At 33.9% G+C, this 21,890-nt stretch overlaps 1 protein-coding gene across 6 annotated transcripts in view; it reads right to left on the minus strand.

Annotated features, from left to right (window-relative positions):
- Window positions 1-2,378: 2,378 nt before the first annotated feature.
- Window positions 2,379-21,890, minus strand: part of NEK1 (NIMA related kinase 1) — a 111,747-nt gene continuing 92,235 nt past the window's right edge. For all 6 annotated transcript variants that reach the window (XM_037060409.1, XM_037060406.1, XM_037060405.1 and 3 more), the window contains 6 exons: window positions 21,145-21,392; window positions 13,565-13,716; window positions 10,171-10,379; window positions 8,928-9,058; window positions 8,622-8,754; window positions 2,379-3,565 (listed from right to left, as the gene is read on the minus strand). In XM_037060409.1, the coding sequence (XP_036916304.1) occupies window positions 3,552-3,565; window positions 8,622-8,754; window positions 8,928-9,058; window positions 10,171-10,379; window positions 13,565-13,716; window positions 21,145-21,392 (887 nt within the window). In that variant the 3' untranslated portion in view covers window positions 2,379-3,551. The remainder of the gene's footprint in view (window positions 3,566-8,621; window positions 8,755-8,927; window positions 9,059-10,170; window positions 10,380-13,564; window positions 13,717-21,144; window positions 21,393-21,890) is intronic.

Consider the following 21,890-nt stretch of genomic DNA (forward strand, 5'->3'; position numbering starts at 1 on the left):
ATACTACAAATCTTTCCTTTCTTTATCCACATGCTGGCTACAGGAGTATATTCTCTTTTGGAAAAATAATTGAGCTGAACAATTATGAATGGGCCATGTAATAATGTTTTCATTTCAATAATGAGTTTGCTTAAAGGAGAAAAAAGTCAATGGAAGTTTTAAAGAGTAGACTAGATTCAGTGGTCTGCTGGCATACTGGCTTTTGGGGGGGAAAGAAACCTTGATTTACAGTATCTGCCACATCCTACGCAGCAGACACTCTCACCAGGTTTGACCTCAGGCTTGTAACAACCAGTTCACAAAAGTGCTGTATATTTAACCACCAAGATCTCACAAGTTGCATGAGCCGCTCCAGCACATCAAGAAGATAACACCAATGCCAAAATTCACTCTGGAAGGGATTTCTGCCTTATAGTAAAGTAATGTGTTTTCTTAATTTAAAAATTTGATTTGAGAGAGAGAGAGAGAAACAGAGAGAGAGAGAATGATCAGTTGCCTCTTCCCAACCCCAGATGGAACCTACCACCTAAGAGCTTCTGGTATACCAGGCGATGCTCCAACTAAGCCACACCAGCCAGGGTTAACTAATGTTATTTAACTCTGGATATGCTTTTGCCTACGGTCCTCAATAGAACATTACTATATTATTATAAAAGTATCAGTTTATAAGAATAATAATATGTCTTATTCTTATAAGAGTAAGACAGCTTCAAAATATATACAACAAAGAAGGATGAAAGTACAAGAAAAAAAGCACAATACAATCATAATGGGATATTTTAGCCATTTCTAAGTAATTGATAGAAAATCAATAAAAAGTCAATAGATAATAACAGATGAATTACATTAAATTAAAAGTTTACCCACTGGGTATATAGAACATTGATTTTATTTCTACAGAATGCATATTCTTTTAGGCAAAAGTATAGCTCAACAAATTTCAATTATATGGTAGCGTACAGGAAAAAAAGTCAGAAAAATATGGCCTGTGGGCCAAACTCAGGCTACCATGTGTTTTTGACTTATAAAGTTTTCAATAAAATAAAGCTTTATTGGAATAAGTCATGATCATTTATGTATTGTCTATGGCTCTTTTTACACTATAATAGCAGAACTGAATAGTAGCAATTGAGACTCTTCAGCCCACAAAACTTAAATTATATGCTATCTAGCTCTTTAAAAAAACTGAAAAGAGCCCTGGCTGGTGTGGCTCAGTGGTTGAGTGCTGGCCTGCAAATCAAAGGGTCACCAGTTCCATTCCCAGTCTGGGTTGCTGGCCAAGTCCCCGGTGAGGGGCGTACGAGAGGCAACCACACTTTCATGTTTCCCTCTCCTTCTCTCTTCCTCTCTCTAAAAAAATAAAGCAAATAAAATCTCTTAAAAAACCTGAAAAGAGAGTTAAGAAAGATTGCAGGATACAAGGTCAATATTAAAAATAAATTTTTAAATACTAATCAGGAATGATCACAAATGAAAAATTTTAACATATGATGTACAATAGCATCAAAAATTATGAAATACTGAGGGATAGATTTAACAAAAAAGTGCAAAATTTGTGCACTGAAAATGATAAAACATTGCCGAGATATACACCATGGTCAGGGATCCAAAGGAGCAATACTAGTACAAGAAAACATAGGGGAAATCTTAGTTACTTTAGGTTTGGCAGAAATTCTTTAAACAGACTTCAAAAAAATACAAATTCTGAAAGAAAAAATCAGATATCATAGAATTTACAAACTTTTACTTTTAAAAGGACATTGTTGAAAAAATGGGTAGCTATCAGCACTGTGTAAGACCTAGTACTTGCCTCCTGCTGGTCATTATGCAAGTGCCTTCACTCATATTAAAACTCAACACCCTTGCCTGTTAAATGAAGACGACCAAATCGCCTTCACAGCCCATTCTGGCTCTACTATTTTATTAACCTATAACTGCTTCCACACGTCACCTCCGACACTTGGAACACACCTTACTGACCAGTACAGCCCTCTTCCCCATGGACACAGACAACTGTTCCATGATAGCACTCCAGGGCCATGCACCTCCAACTGACTAAAGGTGACACAAACCCTATTTCTCATCCCTATCCTTGTATTTGTGACAGCTTTTGAAAGGTGGCTAAATGACTTTCCTACTGGTATACCTTTATTTGCTTTTCTAATAGTTGTGATAGGTTAAGATAACAAAATACCCCCCCCCCTCCAAATCATTCCCATCTTTTAGGATTATAGAGAATTAAATTATAGAATTAAAATATTCTTCTACTTAAAAAAAGAAGAAAATCATCACATTAAAGAAACAAAAGTATTCTCGGCCCCATGTAAAAGAATTCCATTGAGAATAGTGCTAATAAATATATAACAACCAATAGTGTACTTCAGGTAGACAGTAAAAATTTAATAGTGATATCACAAAATAAATGTATAAAAATCAAGTAGTTTGGGATGTTAGAAATAATACATAGTAAACTCAGCCCAGCACTGATGGTGCTGCCAGATATGATTTTATTGTTCTGATTATAGATTATGCCAATCAGGCTGCTCTGTACTCAAGTTTCAAAAAAAATCTCCTTTTATTACTGAAAGCATCTGGACTTGAGACGATGCTAATGAAACTATGTAATGAAGCTGTGTGACTATCATCTTAATGATGTTCTCATAATGGGAATAAAGGAGGCAGATATCTCCCCCCCTTTGGAATCACAGTTACCAAAACGGTCACAGTGTCAAAATAAAAATGATTCCTTTCTTCTTTTTAATCCCAAATAAGCACATGCGTGAGAGAAAACATAAAGGAACAACTTTATGCTATATGCTAGGTCAGCATTATAACTCACATATTAGATGTAATATTAGATGTAATCTTCCTGGTTCTGGTCATTAGAAACAACCACAATTAACCATTTTTTTAAATATCAAGAAATAGAATTTCGCTATTCTTTCATAATCAAATTTTTCAGTGATATCTAAGACTGTTTCCACAGACTTTTCACTGAGTTAGTTCAGGAAACACACTGGTTGAAAAAGGACAGAGAATATAAATTTGAAAGCTAAAAATTCCATCTTCAAAATGTAAAGATTTAAGGAGAGCCCTTGACAAGGTTATTTGATACTTAATTGCTGGTCATAAAAACAAGCAAACAGAAAAAAAAAGGGTTATATTTAAACACTCAAATGAAACACCACAGGCAGGTCTTTCACAACCCATGTAATTCTTTCCACATACAGACATTTGCTGAAAGTAAAAGTTACCTTACTTCATGGTAAATCTTCTTCAAAACCATTAAGTCCAGTTCTGGATAATGTCTCTTTGCTTTGGTTGGATGATTTAATAAAGTATATATTCTGCAGGAAGTAACTATAGAGCTCAATTGAATCTTAATTGAAAAATGTCATGTTTGTCCATCTTATTCATGCAATCAGCATGCCCATCTTAAATCTGATATATCATTTATAAAAAATTGCTACATTCTCCACTGAAGCTTGTTATTCTGATGAGCCACATTTAAATGCTTTTATACAGTTGAAGATTAAAGAATGTTCTGAGGATTACTCGTCATTGTCTGTAGAAAAGAGAAAAATTTAATTTATTTCACTTCAAATAAAACAGTATATATCTAGTTGTACAAAAATTCATACTTTTCATTGCTGCAGAAAAAGAGCTTTAATGTAGTAGTAAATGTAGTTTTTATTATAATATCACATACTCAGTGTAAAACATTTAGACAATACAATGGAGAAGAAAGTGGGTTACCATCTATAGCCCAAAGACAATCTATGTCAATAATTTTATATGAATCTTTCCAGGTCTTTTCCTATGCATACACAAGTATCTTTTACAAAATTACAAGAAAATGCAGTTTTGAGACCAGAGTTTTTTCCCTTAAAACACACAATGAATGAAAAGATGGATACATAAGTAATAAAGCCAGACAATAAAATGTCAATGGTAGAATACAGGTGGTGGGTATATGGGTGATAACCGAAAAGTTCTTTCAACATTTCCGTATAATGACAATATTATAATAACACACTGAAAAAGAATGTTATAGATATATTCCATGTCAATTTCAATGGCTGCATTGCATTTTATTTTATGGAAATGACATAATTAAGCATTTCTACTTATAGACATTTTGGTTATTTCCAATTTTTCTTTATTCTGAAAAAACATTGTTCAGTGAATTAAATAGAGCACTTAATTTAAACTTAAATAACAATCACTATCTCCCACACTCCAGCAAAGGTGACTGTTCATTAAAATCCAAATCACTGCCCTGCTTGAAACCCTTCACCAGTGCCCCACTGGTGAAGAACCTGTGCCCTCCGGACAGAACCTGTGCCCTCATGTGGAGTGCAAAGCCCTTCTTTATTTGGCTTTTTAAATACTCCCAGCCTTCTCCACTTTCATTGCCCATTTTCCCTAGGCATCCCCACAAATTGTGCTTTAGTAACACTGAATCACTAAGAGTTCCCCTAATGCAACATTTACATTGCTCTGTGTGGAAGTACAGATACTGCTTAGGGGGTAAATTCCCATTCATCTTTCAAAACCTAACTCTGATGTCCTCTCCCCTAGGGAGAGTTACCCTGACACCTTTATTTCTTCCAATACAGCTGGTTCATTACCTCATGCAACATGTACTTTATTCCTTCTAATGTTACAATGATCACTCAGTACTACAATTCAGTTACTTTTTACAACCACACACAGTTTTCAAATAGTCAGGAAAGCAGAGAATAAAGTAATGAACACACATGTACCTAATTACCTAGAATTAATAAAAGTTAACTTGTGGCCATACTGGTTTAAATTATTGGTTAAGGAAAAACACGTCACAGATAGAAGGTATTCTTTTCCAATCTTATTGACCTCTCGTCTTCTCCAAGGACATTATCAGCACCTTTAATCTGATGTATGTCCTCCCCTCCCACGGTTTTTCACTTTTATCAGATATATGCACACCTAAACCAAATTGGTTTTAAACATTATATAAATGATACTATGAACTTACTATTATTCTACTGATGATATTTGTGGGCTTAGCTATACTGATAGATGAAAGCTTAGCTCATTGCTTTAACCGCTGCATAGAATTTCATTACATAAACAGTACAATATCTAATACCAATGTGGAAAAATATGTGTATTTCCTGCTTAAGAAACTAGAAGTCTGTACTTATGCCCGTTACTGACACCATGCCATACTATGGGCAAGAGCCCCATGAAGTTCAAACACTGTAGAAACTGCTGAGGATTATTTTCAGCCCTATTTTACAAAATGGGGTTCAAGATCTCAATAAAGTCAGGAATCCACAAGTTCCAGATCGTGTTTTAAGTTTATATTTTCAATTTGCTGATAATAAGAATAATCTTTTAATATTTTTGGAAAAAGCATCTGCTTTATAATAATAAGTCACAACTAACAGACATTTGCAAGGACTAAGACTTGATTTTTTTCACTGACATCTAAGGACTTAGATTCTTGGAGTCTAAAAAAAAAACCTTCCCCTTTAATGGGATTGACATGTTATTCAAGTTTTAGGAGTGCCGTATCACAGCCCCCTCTTTTTAAGAACATGGGAATTTTTTTCCTTTCTCTCAATACCAAAAATAGCTGTCCTCTGAGTAACTGACATGTTTTGTCTCTTGAACACTGTGACTCATGTGCTTAACTATGTTTCCTGCTTTGCTAGAAAGATCAGGCCCAAATTTGTGATCTATTTTCACAAAATGTAGAGACCATTTAAACATAATTTTGTATTCTTACTTCAGTCTTAGCTTAATATTATATTGCTTGCATGCATGTGCCTGACACATTGACTTTTCCAAATGCTTGTTCTTAATTTAATTGTATCTTGTACTATATATATATTTTAAATGCAATCTTAAAGTTTAATTTTGGGGGAATAGTAGAAAATATAAATAAAAATTTATATTGTTAAATGTAAGCATCAACATTTCAAATCCTCAGTTTTAGCCCATAAATCATATACTCAAAGCAACAGAAGTTTTGGACAAATATTCTAGAAATATATTCTTGTTCAAAATAATCAGAATCAGTTTATATATTCATTTACTTCTTACTTCATGGTAAAATATTTGAAACAAAAAGACCACATATTATTTACCTTGATAACCCACCTCACTCACTAAGCTTGATTTTAAGTAACTTGGAAGCTTTTTCCAAAAAATTAAACACTCCCAGAATAAAAACTTGTACCAAGAAGGATAATCAAAAGAACCTGGTGACAAGCTGTCCGGAAAATTCAGAAGAGAACTTTCAAGATATTTTGTGCAATGAAATATCTATACATTAAAGTCTTACCTTTTTCTTCCAAATGGTGTTCTTTTATAGTTCTTTAATATTTTTTTGTAAAAAACATAATTTTTGGTAGATTCAGAAACTCTTAATCAGACCTTGATTCTTCTCTTCCAGTTTTTTCCCTAATGCAGTCGATTCTTTTTTTTATTGTATTTTTTCCTGTTATGATTTAGACTCCTCCTACCTCCTCTCCCCAAAATCACCACACTGCTGTCCATGTCCATGAGTCTTTTTTCCTTTTTGCTAAATCCCTCCACCAACTACCCTGCCTCCCCCTACCTGTCAGCCTTGTAAAGACTGTAATAGTTATTGATAAATCAAAGTGAAATAAGTCAGTTAGAGAAAGATAAATATGTGGTTTCACTCATATGTGGAATCTAATGAACAAACTGAACTAACATGCAAAACAGAGACATTCATAGATGTCAGAGACATCTATGGATGTCTTATTTCACTGACTTATTTCACTTAGCATAATATTCTCCAGGTCCATCGATCCTGTTGCAAATCGTAAAATTTTCTTCTTTTTTATGGCTGAGTAGTATTCCATTGTGTAAATGTCCCCTAGATAAAAAACATTATTTTAATTGTCATCATATTTACTACTAAGGGAGCTAAAAGAAACCATGATGAATAATAAATGCAGCATTAATTACTGGCTTATGAAGAAGACAGGTCTTTATTCAATGCATTACATGTTGCTAATGACTCTAACTTTTTTTGACAGTTATTCTGTTAAGAAGAATAATGAAAATACAATGGTTTTTGATGTCATAATAGTATTCACTGTACCCGAAGATTTTCTAGTTTTGATTTATCAATAGCTATTAGAGTCTTTACAAGACTTTTACTTCTGTTAAAGAAATTCGAAGAAACATCTTTTGTTGAGCTTTATAAAATGTATATAAAAGTTCAGAAAAAAAGTCAATGTAAATATGTCTATTTAACTGTAAACCTGCTCCCAAAATTTAAAAAAAGTATTGAATTTCCTTTTAGCAAACCTTTTTCATGAGTCAAAATATCACACATTTTTATAAAAAGCCTTGCTCTGAAACTCTTGAACCAAATACTAACAGCTATTTCTGTGAACACTAACTCCAGGTATTCAGCATCTCGTGCCCGAACACACCTATAGTTCCAAAACAGACCTTCCAGGCTGGGCACTCTCCAGACCACCAAAGCACTGCAGCCAGACCGAACTTTATGAAACATCTCATTCATTGTGTCAGTTCCTTCACTCAAAAATCCTCACTGATTTCCTGTGTATTTTAAACACTTCAGTTTCGAATGATAAAGACTAATTCTCAGTAAGAAGCTTCTAATATGGTCAATTTAATCTTAATACACATTAATTCCTGGTTCATTCTGTTTTCCCCACAAGTTGTTCCCCCCACATTTTCTTCCATTTTTGGCAGTCCAACCTCCCCTTCTCTAATACCTACTGCACTAAAAAGTATTTAAGGTGAGAATTTTTATATATAGTTTTAAACTTTCCTTCATGTATTTATGTCTCATCTCCCAAGGAAACTGTTATCAAAGATTACATGTGACCCAAGATTAGGTGTTTTAATGTCCAGAGTAATGAAGGGCTAGGCACATAAGAAGCACACAATAAATACTTTAAAAACCACCCACAGCACCTTATATTAGAGATCACCTCTCTATTTTTACAACAAAAAAACAGAAACTTAAGACAAAATAAACCACTCGATGTCTCATTATCAGTCAGGACTGTAACACTGGTGTCTTGGTTGCATGTTTAGTGCTCCTGACAAAATTTAAGGAGAAATCATTTTTAACTGGAACAACTTTTAATTAAAAAGTCCTAACATATTTTGAGCGACTCTACAGGTAAATATTTTCCACATATAAAAATGGGTTACATTCACACCACTACAGATGAACTCTACTTACTCTGGAAGAGATTACAGTAGGTATTTAGGAGAAACTTTACATACTACTGAAGCATACGTGCCTAAAAGTTTAACACTGTATCCTTCATAAGAAAGTATTATAACTTCTAGAGCCATAAAAAAAAATCTCATTCAAATACCACTTACAAATTAAATGAAAATACTGAGTTAAAGGATGTAAGCTAATAAAAGTATATCAGTATATGCCAGAATCAACAAAAGTATATGACACAACCAATTTCATAATTGCTTAAAAGTATACTACATATGGATCCAATACAGATTTCACTAAAATGCACGTGATACAAGCTCATCAATTTACATTTGTCATTTTGTGTCTTTGCACGTCTTTAAAGTATAAAGATGTGAGGAAATCTTACCTTCTTGGTAGGCCCCATCTGCCATAACTAAATGAAGAATCTTGGCATAAAGATGCTGATGTTCATTTCCCAAAATACTCTGAGCTATGGTTGAACAAATCTCAATATTTTCATCTTCATCTTCATGAATAGCCTATGCCATATTTACAAATATAAAGTAATATTTGAACGTCATCTTTCTCTAATGAAGACTTTGTCAATTATTTATAATAAATCTACTTACCAATAAAAATCACTGACATTTCACAAGTAATTTTAAACAGAGAATATCTCAAAATTAAATGTTTTAACTGACATTACACTTACCTTTATTTTCTCATAAACTTCAAAGAACTTTTCAAAGCCTATTTCCTGCTCCAGGTGGAGTCTCAGTTCCTCTAAATGGTTAAAAACACTGTCATATTCACACTCACTAGTTATCTCACCATCGCTGTTATCTAAAAAACATTAAAAAATAAGATCATGCATGATTAAAAAGACTGAATAATTATTACCTTAACAGACTAAAATTCTATAAGTGAATAATGTCATTGAAATACACTACTTTGTACTTTATTTTTTAAAATTTTTAAAAATTTATCTATTTTAATTGTTCAATTTTTTAAATTTATTTATTTTAATTATTGTTCAAGTATACTTTGTACTTTTTTTTTACTTTGTACTTTAAATTAAAAGTTTTTGTCATTATACCTGTTATCTATGCAGGTAATTAGTGTATATATAAATCTGTCCTAATAAGAATGTTACTCTGAAAATCTTTTCTTTTATAGACATAAACAGTAAACCAGGTTAGAATAAAAACTTTCTGAGCACTGTCATCAAATTTAGTAAAAAAATTTAAAAAGCACACCCACGTGTTCTGCATCAAGGTAACCAACCTTAACAACTATTTTTAAAAAGTAGGTATTAAACGGGGCAAAACATAAAAAGAGCATACAGAAGGCAGACAACCTAAGATACATACCATAAAACTTTAGTCAAGTACCTAAAGAGCATTATAAACGCTCTATATGTTTTATGTCAAGGACACGCCACAGATACTTTGAAAAATACTAGTAAAAGACGTAATTACTAAAGAGTCATTCCTTTTCACACTGAGTTCCTCTTTCCAAATAAATAGTTAATGAAATACAGAAATTTTCTCTGAAGAAAGAGTTTCTAAACCAGTTTTAAAAACTGTTTTTAGTATTCACTCACTTCTGGTTAACCAATGTATTATAGATGCTCTCTGTAAAACATAAAATGCTAACAAAACTAAGTTGCTATCTTTATTACTAAAAAAAACAGGAAATGAATATTATTAGTCTGTCAAGAAGCAGCATAAAAATGCTTCAAAAACATTTTGTAATTTAATGGGAAAAATGGAACAACTGGTATGTGCATTTGTGTAAAAAGAAAAAGAATGAGTAAAAAGTTACAACAAAGAAGCATGCTTCAGTTTTCTTTAAAATTGGAAATGGTTCACATCAGGTACCAGAAAAACGTACTCCACCTGAAACAACTGTGCACACTGAAAAAGGAAAAGGCCACCACGGTCACGATCACGCACCCGAGTGCCACTCTTCATTCAGGGCGCTTTCACTGCTGGGGTTGTCGTCCTCATCCGCCGCATCTGCCCCATTTCCAGTCTGCTCTACGTCACTGTTCTTTAAAACCGATTCTTCCTCCTCACTGTATTCTTCCCCAGGTTCTTCCCTAAGCAACTGCTCCATAGAGGCCTGAAGCTCTTGTAAATCTGTGTCAGTTTCTTCAAACACACTAAAAATTAAAAAATTAAACTTTAAAAGTACTAATATTGGATAAAAAGGAATAAAAAACCCTACAGTTTTTTTTAAAGATTTTATTTATTTTTAAAGAGGGGGGGAGGGAGGTAGAAAGCAAGAAAGAGAAATATCAATGTGAAAGAGAAACACTGACTGGTTGCCCCTTGCATGAGCCCTGTGAAGGGACTGAATCTGCAACCCAGGCATGTGCCTTGACTGGGAATCGAACTGGTAATATTTTGTTTTGTGGGATGACGCCCAGGTGAGCCACACCAGTCATGGCAAGAAACCCTACAGTTTTTAACAAAAGAAATATGAATTAATACAACTGATAAATAAAGTACATGACACATAGTCTGGAATACATAAGTGAGAAAATGACTTGTTTAAAATGGTCACAAGGCCCTGACTAAGTAACTCGGTTATAGTGTTGTTCCTTTACACTAAGGTTACGGGTTTGAACCCCAGTCAGAGCACATACAAGAAACCACCAATGAATGTATAAATAAGTGGAACAGCAAATCAATGTCTCTCTCTCTCTCTCTCTCAAATCAATAAAAAGTAAAATAAAATAAAATGGGTCTTGATTTGCCAAATGGAATCACATAACTTTCAATACTATTCATTGCTTAAATTTTGAAAGAAAATGTCAGTATTTTAAGAAGATAGTCTAAAGAAGTTTTTCACTTGTTTTCTAAAACAAATACTTACTATTCAAATATTTTTCTTTTATGCAATTTTTGAAACTCAGCAAAATCTAGCTGTATAGCACTCTATACAGAAAACTTTCCATATAAACTCACACTGGGCATTTGACCTCTTGGATTGGAAATACTCGGGGAAATTATATGCTCATGTTAATAGGATAATCTAGTGAATAAAATGGTCACCAGAAATCTTATCTTGAGATGCTTATTCTTTAAAATATTTCTGAAGCTGTCACTGGTGTGGCTCAGCTGGCTGGGTATTGTCCCACAAAGTGAAACACTGCGGGTTCAATTCCTGGTCAGGGCACATGCCTGAGTTGTGGGTTCGATCCCTACTAAGTGAGCATATGAGAGGTCATCAATTGATGTTTCTCTCCTGCTCTTTCTCTCTTCTTTCCCCCTCTCTAAAAATAAATACAATCTTAAAACAAAGAAAACATTTCTAAAGTACATCATTAGACATTACTGTAATTATAACACACCAACCATAATAATCTTATCTGAGGAATTTTGTTTCCAAGAAATTCCTCAGGATATTAATTCTATTTTCATGGACTTACAAATGCTAAAATAAACTAATTTATATAAATAATATTTTATATTTATATAGTATTTTAGTTTAGTTTTATCCTATTCTTTAAACTTTATTCCTGCAAAACTCACTTTAGAGCCATGGAACTGTGAATTTAAGTGTTTCAATGACTTACTCAGAGGCACCCAGTTGATAAATGACAAATACAGGACTGAAATCTAGGTCTTCTGACACTTCTACAATAAATACCCCCAAATGTAGTCACAATGTTATCTCTCTTACGATTTGCTTCTTTCTCTTAAAGTGACATGCAAATAGAAAAATTTGCTAAACCAAATACAAGGGCTGGTAAAGACCTTTCCTAAAGTTTATTCTCCAATGAAATAGACAAATGTTTACTGAAGAACTAGAATTTCAACAATATTATGCGAGACAGTGAATGAAATTTCTATTAATAAAAAATTATCTTTTAATATAGAAATATCTTTACTTTGTTACTCATGTGTACAAATTCCTATGCTTTGTAGAACCTGTAGAAAAGTAAAGCATCTATGAGAAAGAGAGACTGTGTAATGCTTTTGGATCATCCTACCAGTAGCATTTAACTTACTGTTTAATTAGAAAACAAACACACCAGGCATACCTGCTATGTACTACAGTGACTGGACAGTAACCATTGATAAAATCTTATTTTAAGCAGGGTTGCTAAGTCTACAATTGTGAGGAAAATATGAGAAGATGAAGATCTCTTATGAAGTGAACATTCAAAAAATTGTCTCAGGTACTTTAAAACCTTATCCCAACTTCACTTTTTAACTAAGCTTTCATGTTGGGCAATCTTGAGTAGAATTTGGATCAAAACATTTTTTTTCCACAAAGGAAATATCAAGTGAAATTTTCCTCTATAGACATGGAATAACTTACTTTCAAAAATCATTTAGTTTTCACATTTAAAAAATCATGTTAAAGTCTTCCAATTTAAATTTTAAAATAAACTGTAATCAACTGGTGACTGAAAAGACAGAAGCCACAAACAAGCTACAGCCCACTCAGATAAAAACTGATGACTCTGGATAAAAACTGAGGAAGAAACTGTAACCTAGCACTCTGTCAACCATAAAGGTGCTGGAGTATTCTCCAATAGGCTTCATTAAAAGACAGTTAAAATACTAATGACCACTGCTAAGCAGAAGGAAAAAAGGATAAAAAGATAACTTTTCCTCCAAATTTTGAGGACACCAGCAAAATTCTACAGAACTCTATGAAAAATGAAAATAGAAGGCAACATCTAAAAGATAAAATTTGGTTAGAAACTTAAGAAGTAATAAGGCTTAAGAATAACAAAGAGAGAAAATGAGATGTAGCAGACGAAGGAGCCCTGGCTCAAGTATTATACGGGGAAATGGTGAGACTGGTACAATACATTCAATAAGACCAAAGCACAAGTTATTTCTATTGAATGGCAGAGGTGAAAAGGAGAAAATTAAGTTAAAAAATCAGAAAATAAATCATACAAGTTTTAATATTTTGTAATATATTTCCTGGTGACTTAAATACACTGTCCCTTCTCAAGCACTTCAATCCAGGGCACTCCGGTTTTCTTTCCCCAAAGTTTGCTGTGAAGCAAAAGGTCACTGGTTCGATTCTCAGTCAGGGCACATGCCCAAGTTGCAGGCTAGGTTCCCAGTAGGGGACACATGAGAGGCAACCACACATTGATGTTTCTCTCCCACTCTTTCTCCTTCCCTTCCCCTCTCTCTAAAAATAAATAAATAAAATATTTTTAAAAATTTTCATGATTGTACTTTAAATATGCTGTAAAAAGTTAAAGGAGTAGTGAAAACTTATCTACAAATCTTTCTAAAAAACTGTCTAGGTAAGAACACATACAAACTTGGGAATTCTACTAGTATGACTATCTGTCAATGATGCCATACACACATGTCTTCAGAATCAGAAGGTCCTTCTTTAATGTGCTCGTCTTCAATTTCATCTACTTCCAGATTGTCTTGGCGTACATCTCCTACAGTGGGAACGTCCATCAGTGTTCTGAACAGCTTTGAGAGATCTGGAAGTGAACATGTTCTCAACATCTAAAAAAAGCCAACAGATTTCTTATTACAAGTAAGATAATTAGAAAAGAAAACTAAAAAATTAGAAAATTAGAGCTAATAATTTTGTTATTATATACATGTGAGATATATGTATTAATGGCTGACTTGTCCAAGGTGAGAACAAATTCTCCTGAATTTCAGGGAGGAAACTAAACCTGCAAGCTATGCTTGAATTTCAGCTCAGAGGTTTCAACACAAAGTCACCTTCAAAAGGCAGGGAGACTTGTTTACCGGGGATGTGCACACGGCGTGGAACTGGCCATGTGTCTGGAGGCCAGCAGTGCTAGAAACTGCCGGTTCACTCCTTTGACTCAAGGCCGATATCGCTCCATGTTCATGGTGTCTCTGCTAAGTCTTCCTCTACCTTCCTAGAGCCAACCTCTGTATATACTTTTGCCCAAATCCTAGAAGTAGTCTGAAGCTTGGCTAAGCACAGTTACACGTAACTGGTAGCTCTTTGTATCACTTTGTCACTACAAGTTGCTAGCTAGCCAACACTGGTTAAATCAGGGGCCTCAACTTAGTGTCCCCCCACAAAAAAAGCCCAATACTACTGCTTCCCTGAGCAATGGACTATGAGCAGAGCCTTTCAAGTGTCCGTAGTGAGAATCCCTTGTAGCAGCAAGGTGAGGAAGCACTGAGCAAACTGAGCTGAGAATAATAATGCCTACAGTTGAGGTGTTTAGAATTTGAATTTGTGTTGGATATGACCAGGTATATTAGGACTAGCTTTTGTCCACCAACAATGAGAATGTCAATGGACAGACAGGGCTACAAAACAAATACCTATTATGCAAGTCTCAGGGCTGGGTTCACCCCAAAGGAATCCTGAGATCGGAAACAGGACTCTCGGGGCCCTGATAAGAACCCAGCACCAGATGGGAGACTGTGAAAACACAATGTTCAGCATGTTAATGAAAATTTATATACTTGGCCAATTTTATTGGTACAATCTGTTTTTGAGAATAAAAACAGATAAATTTCCATTATTTGAACATAATTTACATATTATAGCACTCAGGAGGAAAAGATATTTACGAACGACAAGATGGTAAAGATACACTGCTTGTTAAAGCACTTAATAATAGTACTGAAAGCATTTCTTTTTCTGACTCTCCTACTGTCAGCAGAATTTATGCTTGCCTTGTTTATTATTTTAGTGGTTTTAACCATGTATAACATAAAGCAGCAGTATGTAAAATATACATTCAGCAATAAGTTTCTCCAGATACATGCTAATCAAAAAAATTAATAGCATATCCGCATTACATGCCTAAATACAAAGCAACTACTTGAAAGCATGCAATATTTTCTAGGCTGACATAAATTTTACTCCTGGAAAATCATCTCAATTCTAATTTAGTCCTTTCGCTAATTAAAATAACTTTCATAGCATAAACAATGACACAGTTAGGAAGACATTTCAAGTGCTATGTAATCTGACATCCTTCCTCTCAGAACGGGTTTACACACCTACCAGTCAAACAGCTATCCACCCTGTGTTAAAAACTATTAATGTCCGTCATCTTCTGTGATAAACTGTTAAAGTTTTTAACAGGATATTCATCTTTGGTCAGAAAATTTCATATAAGAAAACTTTCAGTTTTATAATTGATTCTACTACACTTTTATCTTGTTAAAAGCAATACTCTAGTTTTAACATTCATAGATCTTTATTTATAGTCAGACTAATTTTTTTCTAGAGTCTTCATAGCATGATTTTACACAGCTAGCATTTGGTGCCATTATAAATCAAACAGGAGAGCAACGTTTTAGAAAACTTTAAAACATTTAAAAAATATATGCTTCCTTTAGATTTTTTAAATTGTTGGATTACTTTTATTTTTCTCAAAAACGAAGGCGACCATGTAAGATAGTAAAAAAATTAATACTAGTTGCACTAGCAAAACTTCACATGAAATCGTACTTGAAAAAGATAAACCTATTAACTCACTTTTACATCTGTAGTATTTTTCATATAAAATTATGAAATGGTTAATAACTATGGTAATACTATGAAGTGATTTATAATGAGCACATTGTTTAGCCTTTCCTTACTGTAATTAAACTATAACCTTGTGCTCTCAAAATAGCTTAAGAAAGTATTTGCTCACTCCAAGCCATAAACCAGATTAAAAATGAATTTAAAACACTAATTCAAAAATTATGAGTATTTACCAAAGGTAAAAACTATGAACATTACCTAAGACTTGATATTTTAGCAAATCAAAAGAAGACATTTAAGGTACATGTCTAATTGTGAGTTGAAAGAAAAGAAATTCTCAAGTATTCATAGGGATGAGTTGTCCACTCCATTGCCGGATGAGGATGAGAAAAGTATCGGTGGAACACACCTGGTCTCCCTCTCCCCATTATTCACCGTCCCCTGGAGGGAGGAGGGACTACAGGGAAGGATGAGGAGCTTTTTCATTTGGCAACTTGCATTCTGTTCTTACACAGGTCACATCATGAGAAGATCACACCTTTAGACTATTTTTATTTTGACTTCCATGTACCTTCAGTGATCTGCTTTAAGTGTTATATTCGCAATTTTATCAAGTCATTCTTTTTAAAAAGATTTTATTTATTTATTTTTAGACCGAGGGGAAGGAAAGGAGTGAGAGGAAGAGAAACATCAGTGTGCAGTTGCCTCTCGTGCGCCCCCAAATGGGGGACCCAGCCAGCAACCCAGGCATGTGCCCTGACAGGAATCGAACCAGTGACCCCTTGGTTCACAGGCCAGCACTCAATCCACTGAGCCACACCAGCCAGGGCTACAGATACCTTGTGAAAGCTGCTACCTCATTAACAGTGTTTCTTGTTAGAAACAATGCAACCCAGAAGACATAAGTCTGGATATAATGAAATATCCTTTTGAAATGAAAGTGAAATAAAAATATATTTAAATAAGCAAAAGCTGAAAAAAAATTATTACCAATAGGGCTACACAAGAAATGACAAAGGAAGTTTCTGAAGTCAAAGGAAATAATTCCTGATAGAAACCTGAATTTTACACAAAGGAATGAAGAATGTCAGAAATGATAAATATGCCCTGGCTGGCATAGCTCAGTGGATTGAGCGTGGGCCTGCGAACCAGACGATCGCGGTTCGATTCCCAGTCAGGGCACATGCCTGGGTTGCAAACCGGTTCCTTGCAGGCTAACTACCAGCAGGGAATGAACAAAAGGCAACCATACATTGATGTTTCTCTCCCTCTCTCCTTCCCCTCTAAAAATAAATAAATAAATAAAATCTTAAAAAAAAAAAAAAAGAAATGATAAATATGTAAATTTAAAAGACTTTCTCAATTTTTAACTTCTATAAAAGATAACTGAATATTTAAAGCATAAATAATAAAAACGCTTTGTGGTGTTTCTAACATATAACAGAAGTAATCACAATATCACTGATGATAAACAAGAGAGTAGAAATCAAAGTAAGTATACTGTTGTAAGGTTCTTATATGTGAATTGGTATAATACTATTGGAAGAAAAACTGTGATAAGCTAAAGATGTATCTTGAAAATTGAGATAGACAACTAAATATTTTTTAATATCTACCTTGTAAGCAAACAGTAGAGATAAGAAACTAAAAATATTCCATCTAAAAGGAGAGAGTAAAATTTAAAAAAAAAGAGGTAATGAGACAAAAGGCAAAGTAAGTTTAAACTCAATCATAATGATAATTTATCAAAACTTATATTAAATCTGAATGGTCTAATGACTTTAATTAAAAGACTGTCACATGGTTAAAAAGCAAAACTTGACTATATGATAACTTTAAGAAATCTATTTAAAATATAAAGTGTTTAATTAAAAGTAAAGGATGTAAAGACATATATATCATGTAAATATTAAGCACAAGAAAGCTGGAATGGCTATACTAAAACCTGACAAAGTACATTTCAGAACAAGGTGACTGACCAGGAAAACAATGGCATCATTTCATAATGATAAAGAGATCATATTCATCAATAATGATAAAGGTTAATGATTTACATTCAACTGACTACAAATGCCAACACTCCTCTCTCAGTAACTGATAAGGAGAAAGAAAACCAGTAAGGCTACAGAAGACCTGAAGCAAAGAGGAAGACTTCCTAACAATAAATGTAACAATTTATCCAGAAGGTATAACAATACTAAATTTAATTTACACAATATCAGAACTTTGAAATACAGGGAACAAAAATGGACACCACTGAAAAAATAATTATACAAATATAACTAAAATTTCCAACCTTTTTTTTCCTCAGCAACTGATAGTTAAAGTAGCCAAAAACATTAAAGATAAAGAGTTGAACACCACTATCAACCAGTTTGATAGTGTTCAAACTGGTTCTTGACGTCTGTTCTGGACATTTACAGAACACTTCACCCAATCAGAGAAGAGGACACATTCTTTTTTTTTTAATTTTTTTTAATTTAACTTTTGTTCAAGTACAGTTTTCTTTCTTGTATTCCCAGCCCTGCCCCCCCCAGTGCTCCCCACCTTCCTCCCCACATTCTTTTAAGAAGATATGTTAATAGTAGTAGCTGCCTGCCAGCAAACGAAACTGAAGAGTAACTAGCGACCACAGAGAATATCTAGGAAGTTACGATATAAAGGAAGCCAACAGATAAAGTTATTTAAAAAGTAAGGTGTATATCAATTCTGTTGAAGGAAGAAAAGTCAAGAAAAGTGTGGTAACACCCTAGCAGTTGATGATTTGACAAGAGCAATTTTAGAAAAGCAGTGGGATAAAAACCCACTGGAACATACAGGGAAGTAAATGGATGTGAGACTGGAAAGGTGCAACATGTTCAAGATGTTTGGTTGTGAAACGGAGCAGAGATATGGGCTGGCAGCTAGAGAAGGACACGTGCTCAAGTTCACTATTCATGGTGGGACTGACTAGAACGTGCATGTTCAGGAAATCCACTCTAGTGGAAGAAGTGGACGATACAGAGTAGAATGACAAAAGCAGGAGGAGTGAATTCCTTGAGAAGGTGAGAGAGGTTAGGATCCAAAGCACAAGATGGATTTCCTTTAAGAGAAAAAAATAACACAAGTTGTGTAACAACATTTTTTAAAAAGAAATTTTAACAGAAATCTTTGTGAGAGGTTAATTATCCCATTTTAGTAACCAGATTATATAAATGCTTATACATAATTTTTACCTTTTCTGCATGATTCAAGACCACCATTTACTGATTACTTACTACTTTGGCTCAGTGACGAACTCTCATATTTCAGAGATTTATGGGACAGGCAGATACGGTTTTTTGTCCTTGCCTGAGATGGCTACAGATTGCTTTGATTTTCTTGTGTTTTTCCTTGCCCTTTCTTCTAACATGAAACCTGCTTTGCTGTGTATGCTCCCAGAGTAAGTACTTTTATAGAACTTAGGGAGGCTAAAACTAAGGTCATGAAAGAAAATCAAATAATTACATGTATTATGTAAGCAGTCATAATTTTAAAGACAGCAATAAGTTTTTAAAAAGCTTTGGGCTGAAGATGGTTATACACCCTTACTACAAAAGGAAGTACATGAATTATATGATCATCCTTGCCTGTTTCACCAAGGATACCCCAAGCTTTTACCTTTAAATATCTAACTGCTATTAGTTAGCAATCTCTATATTTATGATAAGCATAAGAAGACATTCCACAGCCCTGGCCAGCACGGCTCAGTGGGTTGGGACATCACCCCACTGCCAAACCTGGCATGGGTGCTACGATCCCCCGTCTGAGCGTGTATGGGAAGCAACCAACTGATCAATGTTTCTCTTTCTCCCTTCCTAGCTCCCTTTCTCTCTCTCTAAAAGCAATAAAAAAAATGTCCTCAGGTAAGGATAAAAAACATACTCCACAAAATAAAAACTTACCTAATTGTAAAGTTAAATTGGAAATCAAAATGACATTTAAAAACCAATAAAGGACCAAAAATTCAGGCAATTCATTTCTAGATAAATATATTAAAATGATCAACTTTACTGGTAAATACAGAAATACAAATTACAAAATATTAACATAATTACTAATTCACTAAACATATAATTTTTAAGTAAATGATAATAGTTGGTGCTGTTTAGGGGATAGACTCTCATACACTATTGAGAGCACTGTGAACTGTTTCTTGAGTGGGGAAATTAGGCAATATATAACTTTTTAAATTTCACTTACAAAGAAATTTATTTTATAGGAATAATTGTGGATATGTACAAAGATGGAGCTGTAGGGGGTGGTAATCACAAAAATTGAAATGTAAAGGCCCAAACCTAAAGAAATCCATTTTAAAAATTATGATACAGCATAACAAATGAAATTTGTGGTCATCAAAGATAATATGAGACACAATATGACAAAATGCTATTTTGCAGTATTATTATTTGTAATAATTTTATAATCTATATTACATAGAAAAACAGGAAAGAGTACGTATATATTCTATTTTGGTAAAAAATATATATGAAAATTATGTATGTGAAAACTAACGTAACAAAATGATATGTGATTTCTTTATTTGCATTTTTAACTTCTGTATAATGTTCTAATTTCTTACCAAGAAGTACATTGGTTACATATTTAGCAAATGAGAAAAGAGGTTTGAAAAACTTTTATCAGGGGAAAATGGGAAGGGTTTACAGGAACAAGTATAAAGGACACATGACAAAAACTGGGGGTGGGGGTGAGAATGAGAGGGAGGTGGGGAAGACTGGGGGGGGCTGGGATGGGAGTAAAAGAGAAAACTGTACTTAAAAAACAATTAAAATAAAATTTAAAAAAAGAAAAGAAAGTGCATATAAACATCCATTAATCTTTCTTTGTATGAATTAGGCAATATGGCACTTCTATCCATTTAAGATACATTGCTTAAGCACAGTTTCAAATTGAAAGGTGGGTTGGGTAGTGGGAAAGAAAGACAGTAAAAAAGGGTATAAGAGGGATCTTTTGCTAAATAAGAGAAGAACCTGTAAAAAGAATCTTGAACACAAAGTCTATGCAAGTCTTTGTCCTGACTGTTTTCAGGATCTCAGAAGATAAAATGGAGGTTTTTTTGTTGTTTCTGTAAATTGTTCTGATGTGTGTGTGAGTATATGAGTTTGTGCTTTTAAGGGATTAAAACTCAGTATGTTTTATCCAAAAAATCCATAAAACACCCTGGCTGGTGTAGCCAAGTGGATTGAGCACGGGTCTGCGAACCACACGATCGAGGTTCGATTCCCAGTCAGGGCACATGCCTGGGTTGCAGGCCAGTTCCCGGCAGGGGACACACCAGAGGCAACCATACATTGATGTTTCTCTCCCTCTCTCCTTCCCTTCCCCTCTAAAGATAAATAAAAAAATAATATATTTTTTAAAAGTCCATAAAAATTTTATCAAATGAATTTAAGATTTTCCATGTGAACGAAGAGCATACTTGCCTTCGGGTTGTTTGCATCAAATAAACCAGTTGAAAGTCCAATCAGCAAGGAATTCTTGGTTTTACTTTTTGGCGGTGAATCAGAGCGAGACCGAAGTGGAAAGGATTCTTCTGGTGAACACAGAATCGATTGAATTTGAGACACTACATTCAAGTGTTCAGAATGAACCACTTTATGGAAAAATGGTTCTGGTTGCATAGATTTATCTACGTCACATTTAGAATGTTCAGAATCATCTATTCTTGGTTCTGTGGTACAAAGAAAAAGATTATGTGATAAGTGTACATAGTACTTAAAAGTTTTCATTTATATTCATGAAGCACAGTATTTAACACAGTCTAGCAAAAAAACTTCATGTCTATCAGAAAAACCAAATCAAAATACATACAATAGTCCTCAGTTACTGCTGCCAGTGTGTTCTGCAACTTTAACCAAAATGACATACAGCAAAAACCAATTTTATGATAGGGTCATTCATATAAACTAGAGTGAAGTTCCTACTGCATCTCATCAATGTTATAATGAAGTGATGTTATTAGAGGACCTGCTACCTCTAATTATACTACCTTGTAATTACACTACCTTGTAAATAATCTTTAACAAGATACAATGTGTCATTTTCAGAAAGCAGATTTAATGCTACACACTTCCAACACATTTTAAGTTCTAAAATGTACACACTAAAGCAAGAAAATATGAAGAAAAACTGTTTAGACATTAATATTTAGTTTCAGTTTATCTTTGCT

Source organism: Sturnira hondurensis, unplaced genomic scaffold, assembly GCF_014824575.4.
Source record: "Sturnira hondurensis isolate 20B ecotype Veracruz unplaced genomic scaffold, ASM1482457v3 Scaffold0011875, whole genome shotgun sequence".
NCBI classification, from domain to species: domain Eukaryota; kingdom Metazoa; phylum Chordata; class Mammalia; order Chiroptera; family Phyllostomidae; genus Sturnira; species Sturnira hondurensis.